Source organism: Chelonoidis abingdonii, chromosome 10 (genome assembly GCF_003597395.2).
Source record: "Chelonoidis abingdonii isolate Lonesome George chromosome 10, CheloAbing_2.0, whole genome shotgun sequence".
NCBI classification, from domain to species: Eukaryota; Metazoa; Chordata; order Testudines; family Testudinidae; genus Chelonoidis; species Chelonoidis abingdonii.
Window position 1 is genome coordinate 19373775 of NC_133778.1, and position 25044 is coordinate 19398818.

General features: G+C 41.7%; 2 protein-coding genes across 5 annotated transcripts in view; one reads left to right on the plus strand and one right to left on the minus strand.

Annotated features, from left to right (window-relative positions):
- LOC116821878 (alpha-aspartyl dipeptidase-like) overlaps positions 1 to 25044 on the plus strand; it is a 49149-nt gene that overhangs the window by 22150 nt on the left and 1955 nt on the right. The window contains 6 exon segments of the mRNA XM_075069995.1: positions 1606 to 1779; positions 3772 to 3812; positions 4829 to 4847; positions 5102 to 5184; positions 6065 to 6198; positions 22533 to 22948. Coding sequence (XP_074926096.1) covers positions 1606 to 1779; positions 3772 to 3812; positions 4829 to 4847; positions 5102 to 5184; positions 6065 to 6179 — 432 coding nt within the window. The 3' untranslated portion in view covers positions 6180 to 6198; positions 22533 to 22948.
- NBEAL1 (neurobeachin like 1) overlaps positions 10876 to 25044 on the minus strand; it is a 141334-nt gene continuing 127165 nt past the window's right edge. For all 4 annotated transcript variants that reach the window (XM_032775343.2, XM_032775342.2, XM_075069994.1 and 1 more), the window contains 5 exons: positions 21867 to 21983; positions 20418 to 20579; positions 19062 to 19210; positions 17047 to 17182; positions 10876 to 14371 (listed from right to left, as the gene is read on the minus strand). In XM_032775343.2, the coding sequence (XP_032631234.1) occupies positions 14270 to 14371; positions 17047 to 17182; positions 19062 to 19210; positions 20418 to 20579; positions 21867 to 21983 (666 nt within the window). In that variant the 3' untranslated portion in view covers positions 10876 to 14269. The remainder of the gene's footprint in view (positions 14372 to 17046; positions 17183 to 19061; positions 19211 to 20417; positions 20580 to 21866; positions 21984 to 25044) is intronic.

A 25044-nucleotide genomic window follows, 5' to 3' on the forward strand; every position in this document is an offset into this window, starting at 1 on the left:
CTGATATACTTTGTATTTACATTAATACCATTGTGTTACATTGTATATAAGGCCACCAACCACTTAATACATTCTATCTAAGATTGTTAACCATTTTATATAGAAGCTACCATTTTATTTTGCATTTCTTTTTGGTACGTTTTGCATTTCACACTGTATCTAGAGTTGTTCCTATATAAAGTTGAGTTGCTTATTAACTGTACTGTATCCCATTGTGCTGACCCTACTTACTGTACCTCACTGTTAGAACTCCCTACACTGTTCAATAAGAACCCCCCCATCATTGTCTATTGTAAACACCCTATACACCCCATCCTATCGTATTTTATTGTTAAATTCCCACCACTTCCTTTTTCCTTTAATAAAGAAATTAATTGGTACCCCACCTGTGTGGTAATTGCTCCCCAAGATCCCATATACCTGCTGGCAGGCACAGTTCTCAGCAATTTTGTACACTTATCTCTGTGAATCAAAGGCCAGATTTGTAAAGTATCAGAGGGGTAGCTGTGTTAGTCTGGATCTGTAAAAGCAGCAGAGAATCCTGTGGCACCTTATAGACTAACAGACGTTTTGGAGCATGAGCTTTCATGGATATATATATATATATATATATAAAATTTTCGTGCATCCGACGAAGTGGGTATTCACCCACGAAAGCTCATGCTCCAAAACGTCTGTTAGTCTGTAAGGTGCCACAGGATTCTCTGCTGCTTTTACAGATTTGTAAAGTTATTTAGGTGCCTAACTCCCATTTGAAATCAGTCTGATTGGGAGCTTATATACTTTCAAAGATATGGTCCTAAGTAAAGCAGTGATTTAAAAACCAATACACAGTAACCACTTGCCTCTCCATTGAAACCAGCATGAAACATTTTTCCAGCAGGGACCTTAAATAGTGAACGTATCTCAAATTCTGTACTTGCATTATAACAATATTAACTTTTCAGAACTTCAGATGGTATGGTTAGGATTGCAGCACTCAGCTCACAGGTTGTTTAGATTGATGTATCTCCACGGACTTCACTGGAACTATGCAGATTTACACCACCAGAGGATCTGGCCCTTACCTGTGTTTAGGGTTAGAAGTCTTGGGGCAAAATGGTCTTAGCCTCCAAAAGCACGGAGCACCAAAAGTTTAGGCTATTTTGAACAGGATGAAAATGAATTCATAATGAATTCATAAAAATATAATAGACACACTCTTGCTGTGCTGCCAACAGAAACAACCCCGGGACATGTTTGGTAAATAACCCCGAAACAACATAAGTATAATGTTGTCTAAGAATATGCATGTTTTCTCACCAGTGAGTATTGTCAGAACATATGCACTATCATTTCCTACAGAGTTTGACATGTTAAGGCACAGGATTGAGTTTATCTGGATTCAGTTTCAGCTCTGCCTCAGAGTATGTAATTTTTGAGGCAGTTACTTCACCTCAACTTCCCCCATCTAGCATTAAAGATATTATAGTTGGGGAGTTTGACTTCACCAATTTTTTTACCTTACTTTTTACATCCCTTCTCTCAGACAGTTTCAAAAGGCATCAGTCTCATCTCTGGCATCACAAACTGAGTTTCCTATTACAGTGCTGCTTTATCTTGCAGGATGGAATTCCATACATGGAGTCCAGTGCAGGAACTAACGTAGCCTCTATCAGCATCAGCACAACCAGTGACATGCCAATCATGTACCTACCTTCTCTGCAGGTCCTTGGATTGGTTCCTTTTAACATCAGCCCCCACTATTTGGATCCAGATGTTAACAGCACTCACATGGGTGTAAGTAAAATACCTCTCTGCCAGCTGCAGAGCTCGTACACTAAAGTATGAGTACAACGTGCATATGCTGTGACTTGTAAAGCTTGCTGCTGTCTAGCAGCTGCCTGCTGGAATTGTCTGAAATGTAAATGAAGCAAAGGAACCTTTGTTACTGCTAGCCTCCTCTTGGAAGGTTTTCCTTGGGAATGGGAAGGTTACTGGCAACAGCATTACTAAGGTGGAACAAGTTTTGATGGCTAACTCAGGCCTTCTGATGACTAATACTGTTAATATTATTGTGACATGTACTGCTTAGGTGGGCAAGGGAGAATACTAAAGGGCAAACTTAAAAAAAACTTGAATAACGATACCTGCAGCATTGGGTAAAATGCAATATATCTGGAAAACTTTCAACATAGACTGTCTAACTTGCTGGTCCACTGTGACATTCCATGTAGAAATGTCTTGAGGCTTTATACGCATCTACAGGAGTTTGCTTTTGAGACTTTCAGGTCAGGGTGGAGTGAAGGCCATCTAAGAACCCCTGGTTTATGGAACATGTAAGGGATATGGAAATTACTACACCCACCCCAAGGTACTCCAGCAATAAACCTCAAGTTCTCAAATAAAGTGAGCACAGATTGTAAATGGAATTCAGAGGGGAAAATATAACATCAAATATAGAGTCCATATACATAGACTAAGGTGCAGAGCTGTGAATTTGGGTCTACTCAGTAAGAAGCTAGGATAATTTAAAGTGTAATAGCTGAACAAACCACCTATAATTTGCAACTACATCTCTACCTCGATATAACGCTGTCCTCGGGAGCCAAAAAATCTTACCACGTTATAGGTGAAACCGCATTATATCGAACTTGCTTTGATCCACTGGAATGCGTAGCTGCCCCCCACCCCGGAGCGCTGCTTTACTGCATTATATCCAAATTCGTGTTATATTGGGTTGCGTTATATCGAGGCAGAAGTGTAGTTAACTCCTAAGAGCACAATTCCTGGGAATTTTGCTCCTATGATACAAAGTACCTCAGCCTTTTATTTACAAGGATGGTATCTGTCTGCGCACAGGCAGTTTCTTGGAGACAATAAAGGATACTCTCCAGCTCAGAACCATGGAGGACCCGGACCCAAACTTTTTAAATGTAGGTCTCTTTTAAGATGTGGATATACAGGTACACTTAAATCAGTTTTGCAGGGAGAAGAAACTGGCTGCTGCTCTAGAGGCAAGCTAACAGTATTTCTTACTCAATTTTCTGCAGAACTTCTAGGAGGAAAAGCTCTGTGGGATATAAAATGCTTGTCTCTGCCCTTTGTGTTCCTCTGACGATTTCATAAATCCTTCTGGCTTTCTTCTTTCCCTTTGTGTCCTTCTATCCCTTCTTTGCACTTGCTTATTTCTATCCCTCAGCCACCAACACCTCCAAGGGAACGTGGTTGCACGGGCAGAATTCTCCACCAAGGAAACCTGATTAGGGCTTTAAATGTCATTTCCATTAAGGAGAAATATGTAACTAGTTCAATGGTGGAAACCTGGTCCCCTTTCTCTGGAGACTCCTGTCTCCTTCATTCAGAAATAACTTACAGAACTACCTCCAGCAGTATGAGGGACAGAGCAACATTTAATCAATCAAATAGTTCCTTAACCTTACAATAAATTGAAGTGGAACCTTTCTGGGTTTCCAAATTTAGATTTTTTTTTTTGTGGTTTGCAACATTTTAACAAAAGGTTAGTATTTGAGATGCAGGGTGAACTGGCTGCAGTAAAGTCAATCTTGCGATTGACTTCAGTGTGGCTAATATACATCCATAAGCTTCAAGGAAATGAAATTTTTCAGTTGGGAATGATATTTGCGTACCTCATAGGAGCATTAGGAAACATTATCAAGTTAACATTTCTTGAAGTGCTTTGTGATATTTAGCTAGAAGGTTCTAAATTCTAAGTGCTCATATAGCAGAAATTACTTAAACCTAGACTCACACTAGATCCTACTATTCCAGGAGACTCGTGCGGAGTGGATACTTCAGTATCATGAGGAACTGTACTGGTGAGTAATACATCCCGATCAAACTCTCATCTCCAGAAGTCAGTCATATGAATACACCCTTTCCAATCAGATATTGAATTTTAGATGTCTTAATCTTTCCCGTAGTGCTGTAAGGCTTTTCTATCCATCTTCTACCATGGAGACTTTTCACTGCTAGCTTCAACTTTGTTCAGGTTGCTCTAATTTGCATCCTGTATATTCAAGGCTTCTCGTTCTATGCAAGAAAGACCCTGTATTCAGCACTGCCTCTGTCTGCCATTAGCTGCAGAGAGTAGAGCAGCGGTGCCCAAACTCTTCCTGTTACACTCCCCTTACCCGTAATGGAATCTGTCCATGACCCCTTCCATTACAGCACAGTTGGCTCAGCAGAGGAGCTTAGGCTGCAGGCAGAACTGGGGCTAGAGGCAGAGTAGGGGACGGAGTGGACCTGAGGCTGGAGCTGGGGGCAAAGCATCCTTATCACTAAACACTTGTCATGACAACACACTGCTGTGTAGGAGGTGAGCATTCAGAGGTTTTCCATCCTAGCCAGCATACCCAATCCCTGCTGTCTGAGAAATACCTAGCTGTGGTTTCTAACACACTCCACTGGTTGCTGTGTGGCAATCTTGACAAACTAGACTTTGAGAATGATGGTAGTTAAGGCTAATGAAGGATCCCAAGGAACCATTTTATTTCTCCTTCACCTGTATTAAGACAAAGTGAACTGATTGTAGAAAGTGAAATCATCCTCGTAACACTAGCTATGATTTCCCTACTTTGTCCTAGTGCCTCCATCTCTGAAGAAGTGCCATCCTTATTAGGCACAGGGGATGGAGTCAGCCTATAGGCAGTAATTGCTATCTGTGCCCAAACAATGTATCGTGGGAATTGCCCATCTGAGACCATACTCTTCACTGGGAGAACTACTAGTTAAAATTAACACCAGGTTGCCAGAGATGAGTCAAATGCTTTAAGCGAGCTGAAATAAAATAACCCTTAAGGTAACTTGTGGTTAGGTGCTCAATCAGAGATACGTTTTGTATTATCGCTATCTACCTTACTGAATTAGTGTTTGTGCTTAATATATTAATAATACTTGTAAATACAGAAGAGTTCCTATAGTGTGAGTGTTGCAACTGTGCACATCCAGAGTTCCAACTATATAATAATTTGAATAATACTAGGTCTGATCTTGGGAGAAGAACCTGTCAATCCTCAAAGTGATGAATTCCCAGTTAACTCGGATCTCTCGTTTTGGAGCGCAAATGACAGCTTGGGGTTTTATTTCTTGTCAAATTCAGGGTTTGGGTGAAGGAGCAATGTTACTAGTGGAAGGAGACAAAGCCACCCTGCAAGGAGTAACTGAAGCAAGGTTGTTTTTGAGGTATTCAGTTTGCATTCAATTCTGTGCAGCTTTTAATCAGTTTGTTTTTCTTCAACAGCAGAAAGGATGATGATTGTGGGGTTAAGACACTGGACAGGGACTCTGAGATCTCAGTTCAGTTGCTAACTCTGTTGGCTCTTTCTGTGTCAACCTACAGTAGGAGAGTCAGTTAATTTCTTGCCTCCATTTCCCACCTGTAAACTGGGAATTCTTCCCTTCTTTGTGGGGATAGTTTGAGGTGGGATGATCCTGTAATAAAGGAGAACCACAGATAAAGCTAAAATTTTGGTTGCATTTGTCCTTTATACTACACTCTTGTGGGGTGTTAAACCCATTCACACTTAATGGGCTACAGCGTGCCCTTTCAAAAGTGAGTTGCAGCTGTGTGTACTGGTATATGAGCCTTACTAGTTCAGGGCCTGATCCCATAGGGTATATCTCCAGTAAATACAGCTATTTCTCAAGCTGGGGTGCTAAAAATAGCAGTGTACCCATTCCAGCTTGGGCAGACTTGAGAGTGCAAGCTGTAATGTTCACATTGCTACTTTTAGCATGCTAGCTTGAAGTGGCCTTCCCCAGGCTGGGAGACTCACTCCCAGCTACACTGCAGACATAGCAGTCCTCCATTATTGGATGGTAATAGGTGCCAGACTGAGTCCTAAAAGCCTAAACCTGTAGTTCTTAGTCACATAAGGAAAAACTATGGACTGGAGTAATGGTGAAGGACTAGGCCATAGGGTTCAATACCTAATAGCGGGTAGCCCAAGAGTTCCACATAGCTTCCAGGACCTAGATCTGATAGTAAAAGGAAGCAAAATAGACTCTTCACCTTTGTACTTTGACTGCCAAGTTTACAGCATGGTTCTTGTCTTTGGTCAAGAGGTGAGAAACCAACTGAACATGAGCCTGGAACAGATTTCAGTTTCCTCCTGATAGTAACTCCCAGAAGCCCTGACCTTTCCTGCAGTGAAACACCAGATGCTAAAGGAAGATAGTGGAAAGAGGAGATCCCAGGTCTGGAAACAGTAAATTTTGTAAATAAAGCAGGATTTAAAGAACCCATTACTCACCATTTTTATTTCTGTAGGAACTGACTAATCTCAAACATTTCCTTGCAGCACTAGGGAGAATACCCTCTTGAGGCTAGTTTATACAGGTTGAACCTCTATAGGCCTGCACCCTCAGGACCTGACTGGTGCTGAACCAGAGAATTTGCTGAGCCACAGGAGGTCAATACGGAGTGCCAGCAGGTCTCCATAGGCAGGGAAGTAGAGTTGTGGGGGGTGCTGCAGCCCCCCAAGGCTTTGCACTCAGCCAGCTGCTCCAATGCCCGCCTCAGGTCCCAGCTGTTGGCCCCAGGTCCTCCCCCTCTCTCCCAGAGCTTGAATGCCACGAATCAGCTGTTCACAGTGCTTTATAAGCACAGAGAGGGGGGAGGAGAAGTTGGTAAGTGTGGGGCTGTCGGCATGCAAGAGGCAGAGGGGGGAGCTTGGCACCGATGGATGCTCTGCACCCACTAATTTTTCCCTGTGGATGCTCCAGCCCTGGAGGACCCACGGAGTCAGCGCCTATGCTGGACCACGGATGTTGACGGACCAGGGAGTGCTAAATTAGAGCGGTTCAACCTATAGTATGGATTTAGTAGTTTGTGTAGTGAAGTGGGGGGGCATGAGAGAAAGCAGCTCCCTCTTTTCCCCTTAGCTGCTGAAATAAGGATTTGCCATGCAAGGGCATCTGAAATAGGAGCACCAGAAACCTATATCCATCTGAAGATTTTATGGTTCTCCAGCCTTTCCTGACAGCACCTTACCTGGAAGCACAAAGACTCCCCTATTCACTTGCTTGCTGAAGGGAGATCTGCTCCTTCTCCACCAAAGGCCAGGTCACATCAGTTCATGCTGTCTAGGCTAGGTTTTTTCCCCCCCCACTTGTTACTTCCCCCTCCAGAACCTATTATTTATTACCTGTCTTAATAAAAAGTGCAACAGACTAGTAATAGTTCCTGTCTTAAATACGCCAACCCTCTTAGTATAGTTATAAATACCTGGACCACATCATGAAAAAAAGCACAGAGAAATCATACATTTGATTATTATTTATTTTTTCCAGCCCCAGCTGTTATATACAAAGCTAATTTAATAATCATTATGTACAAAATAAGTGTGCATTTAAAAATTTAGATTACAAATTTCCAAATACTAGAGAAAGTGCAAAATTTTAAAACATCTTCTATCATGCTGTACAGAAACAAATCCAACATTAGCCAATATATACACTTAAAATTATTAAAACGTAGCCATTGGAACATAATACATATTAAAATAAGACAAACAGTATGTACGAAACTTTAAAAGCACCCAGAAGGGATGAAGGTATTGCACAGAAGACTAACAGCAAATTCATTACACTGCTAGAAGGCTATTAGTGTTGAATATATCTAGTTTCAACTAACTAAAATTTGACTTTATTTAAAGGCATTTTTGGCATTAAATCAATTTGTAATCATATAATTGCACAATCATAATTACTAGAATTAAGAGATTAATTGTCACACTATAAATAAGGCTTAATGTTCTCTTTCCACCAAAAGTTATAGCGATTTAAGCAAATGCTGAGGCACATCTTAGTGAGTTTCATTTTCCATTCTTAAAACTCCTTAAGAAAACTTTGTTTTAAGTAGCAGCATCGTCTCCAAGAAATTGGTCAGAGAGGGTTGCTTTTTACAGACAGCATGGCCCTAACCCTTCACTGAGCAATGCCAGGACTGCTCCTGCAGAGCTTATTACAGGAGCAGAACACAAAGCAAACTTTCACTACTTGAGTCCTTGCAATTACTTTCTTTAAGTTAGGATACCACTCAACACAGCTATTGTTAATGACTAAAGAAAATACTCCTAGTTAGATGCACATGGGATTTCTGGTTTTAAGGGTTTGTTTCTAGGCAAATTATAGTTTCAGTTTAGGAATAAAAATTCGTTATTGGTATTTGAAAATTGTCTGTGTTATATTAAAAAATTGGCCTCCACCACTCCCTCCCCACTGGCAAATTTTATTGGATATTTAATCTCACTCTCTTGCTTGGGTGAGGTCATAGTTTAAACTGGAAAGCCTGTATCTATCTTCGCCCCATGGTTTGGAACTATGATTAGAACAAGAGAACCTCCCTGCCCAGCATTTTGGAAGGATGGCTAGAAATAGCGGACAGTTTGCAGTGTCAGAAAGAGCCAGTAGAATTTCTATACACTAGTAGCAAGACCCCATAGAGCATTCAGATCTCAGCACCAGAAATGTGTAAGAATCCAGATGGGAGCAACACACGAATAGAGCTAGAGGAACTGGGTTCTGAGGATAGACTGAAATAACTATACATGCACAGTTTGGCAATTAAGTATAATATGTGAAAGACTTAGGTATCAAACAGAAAGAAAACATCCCCAGTGTTCCAAGGGGATACAGCTCCGTGTGGGAGATGAAATTGAATAAAGAAAAGTCTAGATTAAATATCAGCAATAATTCCTCAAGCGTCAGGTTTATTAGACTGTAGAACTATTTTCCAAGAGTAGAAATGGAAACTCTAGCACCTGACACATTTAAGCTACACCAAGCACTCTACGTTTAGTGTAAGGAACAATTCTAGACTGTCACCTTGGGATAGACAAAATAGATCTTTTAGGTTATCTTGCTTTCTTGTACTCAGTCCCGAGGTCAGTGATGCTAAGGTGCTTAGGCTCCAACAGAAGGGGTCAACCCTATTGTACTACCCGTACAGCTCCTGCTACCTAGTTTGAATTGCAGTAGCCTGGCAGGGGACTGCAGACCTTTGGAAGAGTGGAATAACAAGGGGTAAGGAATATAGAGTGAAACTGGGTTCCTCAGAATGCATGGACTCACCCACTGAACTCCCCGCCTATATTGCCTCAGATGTGGCTGTCCAGAGAGGCTACATACAGATGGCTATTAGAAAACTCTACAATCAAAACAAGGGAGGAAGTTCACTTTAACACTGAATGCAACAGTTGAGATTCAGCAGAACAAATGATTTTAGAACTACAGCTATAAAGCATTACAATCTGTCATGGGAGCACTTGATTAAGTACTTTCCTTGTACTTACATCTCAGACTTGTGGATCTTAATTATTTGTTAATAGCCACGCATGACTGCACTTCTACAAAGAATGACAAACTCAATAAAATGGATTAAAAATAGCCCAGTTTGCAGCATTACTGGATAGCAGTATCGCGAAGTGTACATGATCTAAGAACAACCTCTTTTAAAAACTTCTTAACCCTCTTAATACTTACCTTGTGTAGAACTATTAACATTTCAGCATATACTTAGTTCATTCTGTTAATCAAATCTGAGATTGAAGATTTGTTCAAGATTCCTGATTTGTAGAATTTAATCTGATGTTTACAGAATCTATATGCCCAATCCTCTGAACATTAACAAATGTAGTGCTCACAACTGCAAGTCACTCCGTTGCTGTCATAGTAGTAAGCTCAATGAGCTGGTTCAAGAAAGCATTCCCTTTCAGGACAACACTTGAGTGCTTTCCAGAATTAGGGCCTTCAGCTGGATCACAGGATTAGGCCTAATAGTATATTTAATAAAGTCTTAGCATTTCCTCCAAATAAAAGATCAGATTTTTAATATAGCCCTTGAAAAGAAAAAAATGTAATCTAGTCTCAAACTCTCTACAGTACTGCAGTCCATACACAAACATACTTCTTCAAAAGTAACCTACAAGATGAAATCTTTTTCTAGTGAATGATAGCGATATATGGAATCTCAAGTAAGAACATTTAAAGATAATGGGTAGGATTTTCATAAGAGCCTGAGGGAGTTAGATGGCCAACACCCATGGAATTCCATTAAGACACAACCATCTTAACCCAGAGTAATGGGAGATCACTCACTGGCTATCCCTTCCTAGATTGTGGGATTTTTTTTTTTTTTTAATGGGGCAGAATACTATTGTTTTAATCCTTTGCATTGCAAGAGAACTCTGTTTTTAAGACATTAAAGAGGCTCCTTATCAAAACAGTCAATTCAGTAGGCTACCTAAAAGCCCATATGCCATTTAAATTTAAAAATTTACAATAATATTTGTAGTTAAAGCAGGTATTGAAGAAAAGCTCTGCTTAGATGAAGATCTAGATTAATCAAAGATCTTACTGGTGCTTTCTGAATTAAGACCCCCCTCTTCCACAAATAAGAGGAGAAATATTGTTTAAACGGGTTTTTTGTGTGTGTGCTCGTGGTGGGAAGATAGGTGGATGATGGAAAAGAAAGTTTCAAAGATTGCATAAGGTGAGTATGATACACAGAAAATAAAGAATACGCTGATGCAATATTACCCACGTTTTCTTTTTTTTTTTTTTAACCTTGGACAATGAGCATATAACTCTTTGAATGCTGGCATTTCCCAAATGAACACTTAGTATGATATTAGATAACATTCTCCACAGTACATAAAAATAAGACAACCAAAAAGAATTACCACCACTGAGGCTTGCAACATAAATGGATAACATTGATAATCTAACACAAATTTTATTGGAAACAAAATTATTCTAAGCACTTCCCCAAACTGTAAGTGGAAGTTACTGAATACTGCTAACTGGTGAATCCAGTTTATTAATTACTAGACGGAGAGGAGTCAATATTCATTTTTTTTTTTTTTTAAATACATATGTTTACAGTGCTGACTTAGCTTTTCTTTTAAGTCCACCTCACAGGTAAGCAATATTTTTTAGTTTCCATAGATATCACTGTGGCCTCCAATGGTTAAACAAAAGACAAGAACACCTGCAAAAGGGACTTAAAAAATTCTTAGTGTTATAAAGTAACTGTGTATTCAGACTAGCCTGATCTGAATTCATAGAACTGCATCATGTCACAGCTTTACTTTCTAAAACAAAGTTCAATAAATAAATGGTAGTGTAAAAAGACTAAAGAGAACGTGTATTTTGATAACTATTTTCCCTCTACGAGAAGAGCAGAGGGGATGGTATCCAAGAGCATGATTAGCTTGAAGAGTCATCAAAAGTAAAAATTTAAATCTTAGAAGAAGTGCAGTGCACTAATTTAGTGCCCACTGTTCAATGTGGACGGCAAACCAGCCACAACTCATACAACCACAAAAAAAATGGTATAATTAATTCAAGAAAAATTGAAAGAAAATAAGTTAAACAAGAACAAGTGGAACACCAGGTAAATTCTTCCTTACTTATAGCTCTCACATACAAACCACATCTTTTATTTACAGCTTCCTTTTACAGATTAAGCAAAGTATAGTGCTGCTTGCAGACAGACATTGTTGAGTAGTTGAGAAAACTGACTGCTGCCGGTGCATGAAAAGATGAGAAATTGGAATTTAAGTAGCACATTTCATTCTGAAGGGACCAGATGCTCAGCTATGGCCAATCTGCACAAAATGCAAGTAGTGTGTAAATGTGATTTAGCACTCGCCTTTGTACCGTCTTGCCGCTGCTTTGTGCAGGGTTGGTCCCTTAGTGCCAAGACAGAGCATTATGAAGGCAGCTCTAATTTATACCAGTAGCTAACATTTGTGAGGCTTAACTAATGCTTGTAAAGCACCGAAATCCTTGGATTAAAGTATTATATATTCAGATTACCATCATTATAATACAAATGCCCGCATCTCTCCAATTTCTGAACCTACATTACATTTTGTGGAAGTTGACCAGTTTCCTTGATTTTCTTACATGGATACAAATGCTAAAATGTTCACCAGTTCAAAAATTAAAACTTTTGCATAAAATACCTAATACAAATAAAGATGCTTTCAAAAACTCACATGTGAACCTCTCTGCACAAACAACAATAGAAAGACTTATGTTCTGGCCAAGCATTACACAGAACACTAACTTTCTAAATTCCTCCACTTTGATTCTGCTAGTCAAACAGTCTTGTAGTTTTAAAAAAATCCAAATATACACATTTAAGATCTTAAATGTACAGTTATAAAACCATCACCACAGTACCCCCAAGCAAATTGTTCGAAAATTCAATATAATCCCACTTAATTATAATAAAATCACACATTCAAAACTGTGATTCTTCTAAACTTCTGTCTCAATAACTCTTCAAAATCTCTTACTTTTGAAATTACAATAGACAAACCTACTTCACATTCACATACACTTAATACTTCCAGAGTATCCTTGATATTGTTATTGTATCAGTAACTAGTTAATATTTTTTTTTCCATGTAGACTTTCTTCCCATGTTCATAACTCATTGTGAAGTGGGGAGGCAAGGGGGAGAGGGAGTGAGTGACAGGGAGAAATGGGGGGTTAAATACCATACTGACAAGTGCCACAGAGAAATGTTTCCATTTCCACATAATTTCCAGATGATTTGATCTGTCACAGTGATTAATGTTATAGTTATACATAATCTCGTCTAATTTGTTCACTGATCAGATATAACGATGTAATAATTGATATAATTTGAAAGTAACGGTTAAAACAAGGAACACAATTCAATTCTTTTTAGATTAGTTAGTAATAATGTCATTAAAATATTCAGTGTATAAAAGCATGATATAGGATCATTATTTTCTTTATGAAATTAAGAATGGGATGTTGGTTTAAGAAAAAATGTGTCTTGGAAAAAGTGATTACTACTTCTTTAGACTATCAAGAAATATTGCACTAAAGTGAATGAAATTAGATTATACTGTATGGGGTGCCTCAGTAGTTCAACTCCTCCCCAGTGCTAGGGGAAATCAGGCAATATTTAGAAAAGATGCAACACATACTCACTTCCATAAGTAATAAAATAAGGAAGAAGAGGGGAGAGGTGTCTGAGAAATATTAACTAAATCAATTCTGTATCTGCATTGGCTACAGAGACATCTTGTTTTCAATCATTACCACTTACATCTTTTGTGGAAGGGAACAATATTTTCCTCTATTTACATAGTCATATTCCCACCTAAAAAATGTTACCCTTTGCCCTGAAGGTAAGGTTTTCCCAAGAGTACTTGAGCTTTTGAGAGTACTATTTTTGTTGTTTACAGTATATGCAGGGCTGTGATGTCTTCCTCTCCCACATATGCATATAGTACCTGGATTTTTCTACTGACATTTCCAGCAACATGAATATGGCTAAACCAGGTTACTTGTCTGACAAATACATAGCCAAGAAACAAGGTATGGTAAATGTAAATTATGATGCAAAGTTTTTCAGGTGATCTTAATGTTGACATTAGACATTTTGGTTTGAAGTAATTATGCTATTAATGAAGAACAACTCAATCTTGACAGACATGGAAATGTGATTCTCATTCCCTCTGTATTAATACGAGGCCTTAGAACATGCAAGAGATTTCTAAATGTGTGTGTTGCTTTGCCAAACTACAAAGAATGTTCTGCAGCAAATATTCACCCTACCCCAATTCCTACAAGGTTATAATTCATTTTTGTATGTCTGTTAAACAATTTCTGACAATCAAGTAGTGCCATTGAGGTGCTCCCTACAGAACATTCTCAAAGGGATTCTCTCAGGAGCCATGCAATAGAGGATTATTAATAATCATTTGCAGTAGTACACAGCAAGCTGATTGGTCTGAAGTATATATTTGAAGTCATAACTCTCAACTGTCCCAATTTTATCAGTATATCTGCAATTGAAGGAATTTTAAGTTTATGAGCCTGGAATTACAAAGATGTAAGATGAGAATGGGATGTTTTCTTTGTATTTGAGTTAATATCTTCCAAGCAAGAGAGGAACAGCTAGCATTATTCACCTGTATATGATATCATTTGTTTTAATGCACTTAGAGGTCTTTTTCTGAAACTCAGTTCCAGCACATAATCTAGAAAGAGTACTACTGCTACCAAATCAATGTGATTAGGAAAAAAGTAATAAAAGCAATTGTGGGCTAATTTGCATGTGTGCATATGTAAATTACTGTACCTCTACCATATGTTGGTCTTCAACTGACTGTCAAGGATAAGTCCCTGAAACACTCATCAGAAAGTTGAAAGATATGTTTAGAGTGACCAAAAGACTAAACAAATTTCTGGAATCCATGAGAGAATTCAGGAGCAGCAATCACTTGGAATCTTGAGTGTTATATTCAGTCTCTCCCGATGAAATCTGGCTGAGCCGTTTGCTTGATCCCCACAGCTTTCGGGAAAGCTGACCTGAGCGCATCTGTTTAAAGTAATCCAGAGAAACAAAAGGAGGGGGAAGGGATAAGGTGGATAAATTAAAAAAGGAACTTCAGACGCTGATTCTGGAGCAGTGCAGACAATACAAGGTACTGCACAAACACAAAATTATACCAACAGAAATTATTTCAGACAAACAAACAAAAAAAGGTAACATTTTGGGATGATTCTTCGATTGGCACAAAAGAACAAAAAGACAAATGTTGATCATTATCTTTTCCACTTGTGAACAGTTAAAGGGACACTGTCAGGCAAGATAGGTCTAATTTTACCTACTTTAAAATTGTTCTTATTTTGTGGGGAGTGGGTTCTGGATTCTAAATTGCTATTTTGTTAAAAAGAAAAAATGAATGCCAAGTGGAAATGAACAAAGTTAGTAGGAAGAGCATTTTATTTTAAGAGGGAATTACTAGAAATGAAGAGTAAAAGATAATTAAAAAGAGTACTTGACAATGTCCTGTAAGTGATGGACTACTGCAGGGCAGCGATGGCAAAATGGGAGAAAGAGATAGAGAGGAGTTCTCATGATGCCAGATTTCTAGACTTCCACTGATCCTGGGTGAAGTGTTCGGTGCAAGAATTATTAAACAAATGTAATCTACAGTGACTATTCCATAAGTAAAGAGATGTAATATGCTGTTCACAGTGACAAGTAACCAAAGGCAATGTTAAATCATGGATTTAGTGAATTTGTATCATATTTGAATATGTGACACTATTCTGTCAGAAACTGTTTTAATTAACTTCATAACTACCAGACCTGGGATTGACCAGTGGTGATCCTATTCTGGCAATAGACCAGAATATGAAATTCCTTATGGTTAAAGAAAATCATCCTTTAATGGCACAAAGTTCAGAAAAAGTTTCTCATCATAAGTCTGGCACTTTGTAACTATATATGAGCACCTAAACAGAATCCAACAAGTCATCAGTGGTGTCAGCTCAAACAGGGAATGATCCTGCAGACTTCTGCAGGTTCTAAGCAACTATATGGTTTTCTAAACCAGAATACAAATTCATTATACTCCACCTCTGATTATATTGTCAAGCATAAAGGCAAAAGGTCAACCTTAGTCTCAACAGCACTTTACAATTATGTTTAATAAAATATGTAGAAAGAACCTCCTTTTGTTCTAAGGCTAAATATAGTATCACCACTGAAGCCCAATTCCTAACAGAGAGTACCTTCTGTAGGAGGAATTTGAAAGTCCTTAATTTCTTATCTCCATATTTTACTTGTCAAACAAAAAAGTTAATACCTTTTAAACACAAATGATTTTTACAAATCAGAGGAAACAGGAAAATATGGGATAAATGTTGTCCCTACCATTATTGTTTTTTAATCTGTTTATACAGATATTAATCCTCCAAATGCTCTGAATTATAAACTGAATACACTGATAAAGCTTGTGGAAGAACCTGCATATCCTTAGGAGGAATCCAACCCTAGGAATGTAGCATAGTGGGGAACTCGGATTTCTCTGTTCTTAATTAAATTTACTTTAAGTCTCAGATAATGAATGACAAATTCCAGCCTAGCAGAGTTTTTCTAAGACTGGAAAATCTTTATAAAAGACTGGTGATTTTTAAAAATCTAACACAAGAAGCTATCCATTAATTCTATAATAGAAAAAGTTGTTTAATTTGAAATGGATGGAAGTTTTGCCACTGATTTCAATAGAAGCAGGATCAGGCTCTCATTCTGTGAAGATCCTAAGCAGGATATATTTCAGTAAACTATGTTTCCTTAACTAGAAACATTTCTGACACTTAGAACTATTTTCAAAATTAACAAAATATACATTACTTTAATACATACTTTTCTAGCAAATACTGAAGGTCAAGCAGACCTCAGTTTAAAGTTACCCTTCTGGCTGTAATAGTTAATAGTAGGAGCTTTCAACTTAAAATATACTGTAGCACTCCAGAGATTCAGAAAGCCTAACCCTGCCTCTCTTCATAATATTGGTGAAATACTTTGACAGAGGTGTTACAAGTAGTTACTGTGAAACCCCTGTTTTGAACATGACAAAGTGGGTACTGCTGTTTTACACAGGGATGCTCTGTAACTGATAGTGCATATGCAGTACTTACAAATTTACATCCACCGTAAGGAGCACAAAGGAGGCTACTCAGGGTATCTTTGTGCAGTTACAATGAGAGATTCTGAATGGTGAGAAATACGGATTTTTCCAAAAAGGGAGGCAACATATAGTAAAGGATATCTGACAAGAGCCAAAACTTAAAAGAAAGTAGCTCACTCTTTTTTGTTTCCAATTTTCTTCTGGGAAGTTACTTCATCATTTATAACGAAGGTATCACATACTATTCAGAACTTGTTTCTGAGAAGTGACAGACAACACTAGCATATTCAGAAAATGTTAGTTACTCTGACCTCTTGCTTATTCAACTATGACAAAGTCTGTAGGTTAGTCCAACTGGGTCTGCTTTTTCCCATCTGCGTTCCCTATATGCTTGTTTCTTATAGAGAAATCTCTATTCATAGAGCTGTCTCAAAAATTATTTCTTCCCCACTGAAAACTCAAACTTGCTCTTAAGTTTGCCCTGCCATAGAGGAGACCTCTTGCTCAACTGGAAAGCAGAAATAAGTGAATTTCCCACTGTTCGGTAGACAAAGTTCTTGATGGTGGGTTTTACCTCAGCTGGCTTGCCAACACCAACGACAATCAACTTGCCATCCTCCAAGCCTACAAGGATGTGGCTGTATTCTTTGGTAACAGAAATGCAGCGAATCGGCAGTCGCATGGCTAAGGGGGAGATGCTGAGATTCAGGCTGAAATAAGCAAAACCACACAAAAAATACCTTAAATATTTAACTGCTATACATTATACATAATGGATAGAGCCATACTACAGCTGAACTCACTGAGCGTGAACTCAGATGCATTATCAAATAGGGTTTCACTGTAAGTCCCAATGTGTTTCAATACACTATAATTCAAGTTATAGTGAACTTCTACATAGAGCAGGAGTGGGCGAACTTTTTGGCCCAAGAGCAACATCTGGGTATAGAAACTGTATGGTGGGCCATGAATGCTCACAAAATTGGAGTTGGGATACAGGAGGAGGTTGGGGGTGTGGGGTCCAGGGTCAGGCCAGAAATTAGGAGTTCAAGGTGCAGGAGGGGGCTCTGGACTGGGGAAGTGAGGTGCGGGGGGGAGGGGGTGTCGGTGAGGGCTCCAGCTGGGGATGCGGGGTTTGAGGTGTAGGTGGATGCTCCAGGCTGGGACCAAGGGATTCAGAGGGCAGGAGGGAGATCAGGGCTGGGGCAGGGGGTTGGGCACAGGCTCCGGCTGGGGAGGCAGGCTTTGGGGTAGGCCTGGGGATGAGCGGTTTAGGGTGCAGGAGGGTGCTCCGGGCTGGGACCGAGGGATTCAGAGGGCTGGGGCAGGGGGTGGGCACAGGAGGTGAGGACTCCAGCTGGGGGTGCAGGCTCTGGGGTGGGCTGGGGATGAGCGGTTTGGAGTACAGGAGGGTGCTCTGGGCTGGGGAATCAGGGCTGGGGCAGGGGGCTAGGCTGGCTCAGGTGTATAGGCTCTGTGCAGCACTTACCTCAAGTGGCTCCCGGAAGCAGCAGCATGTCCCCCACTCCGGCTCCTATGCGGAAGTGTGGCCAGGCAGCTCTGCTGTGTGCTGTCCCGTCTGCAGGTGCCATGCCTGCAACTCCCATTGGCCGTGGTTCCTGGCCAATGGGAGGTGTGGGGGCAGCGCTTGAGGCAGAGGCAGCATGCAGAGCGGAGCCCCCTGGCTGCCCCTAAACATAGGAGCTGTAGGATAGACTTGCCACTACTTCCAGGAGCCATGTGGAGTGGCCCCTCAACCCTGCTCCACAGCTGGAGCCCCGGAGCAGGGCAAGCCTCAGACCCTGCTCCCCAGCAGGAGCTTGAGGGCTGTATTAAAATGGCTGGTGGGCCGGAGCTGGCCCGTGGACCGTAGTTTGCCCACCCCTGATATAGAGGGTCAAATCCCATCCCCAGGCTATAGCCTTATTAACAAGGTTGTGCACTGGGGACAGAATCAGTAAAGAAAGAAATCCTCTCTGCAGAGTGACAGGAAAGCAGACTTAGTGCTGCAGTTACCCCTGGAGCAAGTATGTTTCCTCCTCCTGGGGGCAAAGGCCAATGAATCTACACAGCGGAAAGAAGAGAGGATTTTAAACTGAAGTTACAGCTGCACACCATGTGCTTGATTCTGCCAGGAGCTGAGCCCACAGCTCCCATTGATTTTGATGGGTCACGGATACTCAGTATCTTGCTGGATCAAGCCCCAAGTCTGCATCCAACTCTGTCCCTTCCCAGATATTGAGGAGGACAGTCCCAGTATTGGGATAAGGGCTGTCAGTGCAGTCATGCACCAGAAGTGGCATTCCCAGCTGACAAATAGGTCTTTCCTGCCCTTCAGCATCCAGAAAATCCAAACAGGAGCATAAGGGACCCGGTTGTAATTTTGGATTTCCTTTGCAAATTGATTTTCCAGTATCAGGTGACGGGGCAATGAGAGAATAGCCATCTGTGACCTCTTTTGAAAAAGAATGACAAGTCACATCCTTCATGATCTCCACATCATACACCAATTCCTATATGTAAATAAACCACCATGCTGGTGCAGTACATCTTATCTGCAGTGATAACCTACTGATGCTGGTATGTTACCTATAGAGATCTCGTATGGAAAGGAATCCTTGTAGGCTCCCCATCACGATATATTCGCCAGTCACACACATGTCTGACACTTCCTCCTTTAGATTTTCAGAGCCCAAATACTTGCCATTCACAGAATAGAGATGTAATGCATTCTTATCCTGAAGAGATTAAAACGAAATTACTCATGGAGGGTTGAACGGATTAAGGATTTATTACTTATACAGTCAGCTTCTTAGCCAAGGCTGGTAGTAACTAAAGCTGTTGGTATCTGATGGCAGTATGTAGAATTAAATACAGGTTGAACCTCTCTAACTTGGCACTCCCTGGTCCAGCAACATCCATGGTCCGGCATAGGCGCCGACTCCATGGGTGCTCCGGGGCTGGAGTGCGGAGCATCCACTGGCACCAAGCTCCTCCCTCCTCCTGGACCTCTTGCGCGCTGGCCTCGCGCTTACCAACTCCTCCCCCTCCCTCCCCAGTATTTCCAGAGCACCGTGCACAGCTGATTTAGCAGTGTTCAACCTCCGGGAGGGAGGAGGAGGACCTGGGGCCGGTGGCTGGAACCCCGGGCCAGGGGCTGGCAGCTCAGGAGCCCCCAGGCGGGAGGCTGGTGGCCAGGACCGCAGGTGGCAGTGGGCCCCCACTAGGTGTGTTGCAGCACCCTCCGCACCCCTACTTCCCACACCTATGGAGACCTGCTAGCACTCTTCATTGACCTCCCGTGGTTTGGAAAATTCTCTGGTTTGGCACTGGTTAGGTCCCGAGGGTGCTGGACTAGATAAGTTCAACTTGTATTTATTTATATTTTGACCACACTACAATCTGATCTATGGACATGCTTGACAAACTTAAAAATACATTCATCCTTAAACAGCCTCTGGCACTCACCTACAGATAGCACTACCCCAGCAGCAACATGAATACGACAAACAATTAATAAACCCCACCAAACAAACCAGAGTCTCCCTTCCCAGGCTCACCCACCCTCCCAAATCCTACAGGGCAAGGAGAAAAGCTAGGGCTTGCAGCATGTCCTGAAAGTTAACAAACACAGACTGTTAACATGAGGTACAAGCCTCTTTCCAATTCTTGGCACAATTACACAAGCCTTCATCAAAAGAGACATCCCTACACCGAATAGGCAGCGAGAATGAATTACACCATGAACCCTAAAGGTTGTCCCTCTAGGACAGGCTGTCCCTCTCAATGTCTGAGAAACACTGGTGCATCTGTGGGGCAGCTTGCACATAGAATTTCCTAAGAAACTAGCTCTACTGCAAAATAAACCAGGTACATTTATGGTTAATGTTTACAGCAAAACACACACCAGTGTTCTATGACTTTGGGTTGAAACTTATGAAGTACCTTCAGAGTAGTCTTTCCTTCTATACTGGTGTTGACAACTATGTGTCCTTCCCAGGATACAGCCAGGTTGGGAACAGTTAGCAGAAGGGAACTTTCACAAGGTGGTCGCAAAGTCCTCATGTACTGACCTTTCTGAATAGTATGAATAATCACAGTGCTATCCTGTTAAGACAAAATACTCAATGCTATTTCTTTACGGTAATATTCACATAAGGTAATTATTTGGAGCAAGGGAAAAGAACATTTTAAAAGATCTTAAGGTGCAGCAGTAGTTCTTGAAGAAGGAACTACTCAGTGGCGTAGTCAGGTGGAGGGAAGAGCAGGAGCAGGAAAAAAAAGGCACCACCCACTATGGCGCTTTTACTGACAGGGCAGCACTCCAGGTCTTTGGTGGCACTTCGGCGGCAGGACCTTCACTCGCTGTGCAGGTGTTTGGCGGCATTTTGGTGATGAAGCTTCAGTGCTGCCGAAGACTCCCGAAGCAAGTGAAGGTCCCACCACCGAAATGCCGCCGAAGATCCGGAGCGCTGCCCCATCAGTAAAAGCACCACAGCGGGTGGTGCCTTTTTTCTTTTTTTGCTCCCAGGTGAGTAAAATTAAAAAGGTGCCACTTGTGGCTTGGTGGGGGAGCGACTGCTCCCCCGCGCGCCCCCTAGCTACGCTACTGCTACAGGTACCAGACAGGAATCAGGGCCCCACTGTGCTAGGCACTGTACTCAGACAGTGAAAAGAACAGAGTCCTTCCCCTTAAGAGCTCCAATCTCAGCATCTGAGGAGACAACAGGTGGAGAAAAAAAAAAACAAATGCCGGTGGGGGAGGAGGAAAAGGTAGCAGTGAAAGAAATCATATTTCACACAGAAAGTAGCAGTCACAGGACACCCCTGTGTAGCTGTTATCAAGTGTCTTGGAGGCATCATGGCAGAACAGCGAATTTGAAGGAAGACAAAAGAGTGGCTTTGCAGATCTTTTATGGGGAGCCTCCTCCCATGTCTGAGGGGTGGAATGGGACAAAATGTGAAGGTGCTTGAGGTAGAATTGGGCTATTTAGTGATGAAAGTGGGCCATCATCAGAGTGGAAACAGAGGTCAACAGCTTGATAGAGTTGGTAGGTAGGGTGTGGTTAAGCTGTGGAGAGCCTCAGAGGTAAAGACAAGTAGTTTGTGTTTGCTGAGGCAGAAAAGGAGTTCTGTAGCATGAGTATTCCTACAGGAAACTGGATTTCTTCAGATGGTTATACACACTTCAGACATTCACCTGTGCAAAAGAGCTGCAGCCTACTCTGTGAGAGCAGAATGAGAGTAAGTGAATTATGCAGTGTGTGTGTTGACATGGCACAAGACTTGCTCCTTACTCAAAAGGGAAGAGAGGAAACAGTATTGTTTTTTCCAGCTACACTAATCCTAGTAGTAAATATCACTCCTTTGAAGGAAAATCATGAAGATGCTTACCCTGGCTCCAGATACCACCATGTCCAGTTCAGTGCTGATGCTAACACTGGATACCTCATCAGTATGTCCATACAGAATCTGCAAGGGTTTAGGTGCCAGGCCTACAGGAACTCCTCCCTGGTATCAACATAAAATGATACATTCATAGATTTTCTCAGTTGAAGAACACATACAGGATATCTTTAACATCAGATGCACTCAGTGCCAGACACCACACTTGACTTCTATTGTTCCTCACATTTAGAGCCACCTAAGTCAGCTTCCCTTTTTGTGCCTCAGTTTATTAAATCACAAAGGAATTTAATTCATCCTTGATCTTTGTGTTCACTGTCTTCTTCAGAATGTAATTAAAGAGAGTGAAGACTATTTTGCATAAAAATTATATCAATTTTGTCTCATATCCCGAGGCAATACAGAGAAACAGCCAATCTGATTCTGCTTTGTGAGAGATATAATGGATCTCTTACAATATTTTGCACAAAACAACTTCCTGTAAGGGTACAGCTTTCAATAAGGGCACTCCAACACTCCAAAACAATTTGGTACTTCCATTTCACTTTTAACATAATGTAACTATATTCAAAATCACTTTAAGTGGGGTCTGTTGTTGGCATGCACACTGTCTAAAGAGATGGGTATGAAAACAATTTCTCTTCTGCTTTACAGTATGGAGAGATGAATGCCAACCAAAACTTTGAAAATATGAGGCACACATGACAGTGCTAAGAAGCAAGAAGATATATCAGAACACACGACTGGATGAGGATCCAGAAAAGAATTTGACAATCCAGAGCAACGGAGTGAACAAGTGGCAATAGGCAGGACATTTGTCCCACTGCTTTCATATTGGTGGGGACAAAAACTCTTGGCAGCGTAGGGGGTGCTAGCAGATGCATGCAATGGGACACGCCATGGCAACAGGGACATAGGTTCAGGGAAAAGTAGCATGATTGGTTCAGAACCCAGCAAGTGCAAACGCTGAAAAACACAGCAAGTGCAAAAATTACTGATCTGTCTGCCATGGCTATTTATAGAGAACCAGTCCCCATAATATCCAGGCACTGAACACACCCTGAGGGTATGTCTACACTACGAGATTATTCCGATTTTACATAAACCGGTTTTGTAAAACAGATTGTATAAAGTCGAGTGCACGCGGCCACACTAAGCACATTAATTCAGCGGTGTGTGTCCCACGGTTGAGGCTAGTGTAAATTTCTGGAGCGTTGCACGTGGTAGCTATCCCGTAGCTAGTCCATAGTGTCCTCGCGTTCCCGCCCATGGGAATTCCTGGTTGAGACAGCCAATGCATGATGGTGCAAAAACAGTGTCGCGGGATTTGGGTAAATTCGTCACTCATTCTTCCTCGTGAAAGAAGACAGACAATCATTTCATTGGCTTTTCCACTGGATTGCCCTGGGAGATCCATAGGCATGGCAACCATGGAGCTGTTCAGCTTTTTTTTTTACTGTCCCCGTTGTGTACTGGATGTTGCTAACAGACACGTACTCAGCCTACACAGCAGCAATTCAGTTGCCTTTGCAAGACAGTCAGAGCGGTTAAAGTTGTTCGTACTATTGCTGCATTGTAAATGCTGGCGTGAGATGACGGTTATCAGTCGTTCTGTACCATCTGCTGCTGTCATCGTGCCCCTGGCTGAGGCGGCCAGGGCACAAAAGACAAAATGGGAAGACTCCCCGAGTCAATCCCTCCTTTATGGTTTATCTGAAATAGAGTTCATCTGCCTAGAATATGGTGCAAGTGTACTACAGACCAGTGTCCAGAGAACACAGTCGCTCCGGTCAGACCCGCAGAAATGATGAACACATGCCATTCTAGGGGGTGCCCCTGCAAGCAACTCCATCCGTTGATTCCTGCTCCCCCAACCCTCCTGGGCTACCGTGCAGCGTCCCCCCATTTGTGTGATGAAGTAATAAGAATGCAGGAATAGAGAAACACTTGACTTGTTAGTGAGATAAAAATGGGGGGAGGCAGCCTCCACTGCTATTATAGTCCAGGCAGGACATTAAATGGTGCAAGGGAGAGGAGCCCAAGCACCCGCGGCATAATAGTCCAGGCAGTACAGAATCTTTTCTTTACACAGGAAAGGGAGGGGGCTGATGGAGCTCAGCACCCAGTTGTATAAGAGAGATGATTCCAACTCGCCGTTCTGTACCATCTACTGAGAATGACCAGGAGATTCCTATTTATATCCCAGGCACCCAGCCCGAGCTCCACCGAGGCCAGCCAGGAGCACTCACGGGATGAGATGAGGACGGCTACTAGACTGAGAACTGCTACATCCTGTACTCGCACTGTAGTCTACCACTGGGGAGGGAGAGGGAGAGAGAGGGGAGAGGATCAGCTGGTGTCACTGGCCGCAGCATCAAGTCTACCAGCAGCATGCAGTAGACATACAGTGACATGAAAAAAGTCAAGAATGATTTTTTTCCTTTGTTCCGGGGGGGGGGGAGGGAAGTAAATATAACGAGCTACACCCTGAACCACCCGGAAAAATGTGTTGACCCTACAGGATTGGGAGGCTCACCAAAATGCAAATACTTTTCGAGATGCTGGGGACCTGGAATAGCTGAAGCCTCCGTACCCCTTCCTTCCTCCCCCATGAGCATCCACTTGATTCTTGCTTTCCGTTATGCTTGTCACACAGCAGGTGTGTGGACCTGTATCATAGCCTGGAGATTTTTTAAAAATGCTTTGGCATTTCGTCTTCTGTAACAGAGCTCTGATAGAACAGAATTTGTCTCCCCTACAGTGGCATAGATCCAGTATCTCCTGCAGCGGTCCACGCTGGAGCTCTTTTTGGATGGGACTGCATCGCCACCCATGCTGATCAGAGCTCCATGCTGGGCAACAGGAAATGAAATTCAAAAAGTTCGCAGGGCTTTTCCTGTCTACCTGACCACTGCATCCAAGTTCAGATTGCTGTCCAGAGTGGTCACAATGGTGGCACTGTGGGATACCGCCGGAGGCCACTATCGTTGATTTGAGGCCACCTAATCCGATATGGTAATACCGATTTCAGCACTACTCCTCTCGTCAGGGAGGAGTACAGAAATCAGTTTAAAGAGCCCTTTATATCAATATAAAGGGCCTCGTTGTGTGGATGGGTGCAGTGTTAAATCGGTTTAACGCTGCTAAAATCAGTTTAAACATGTAG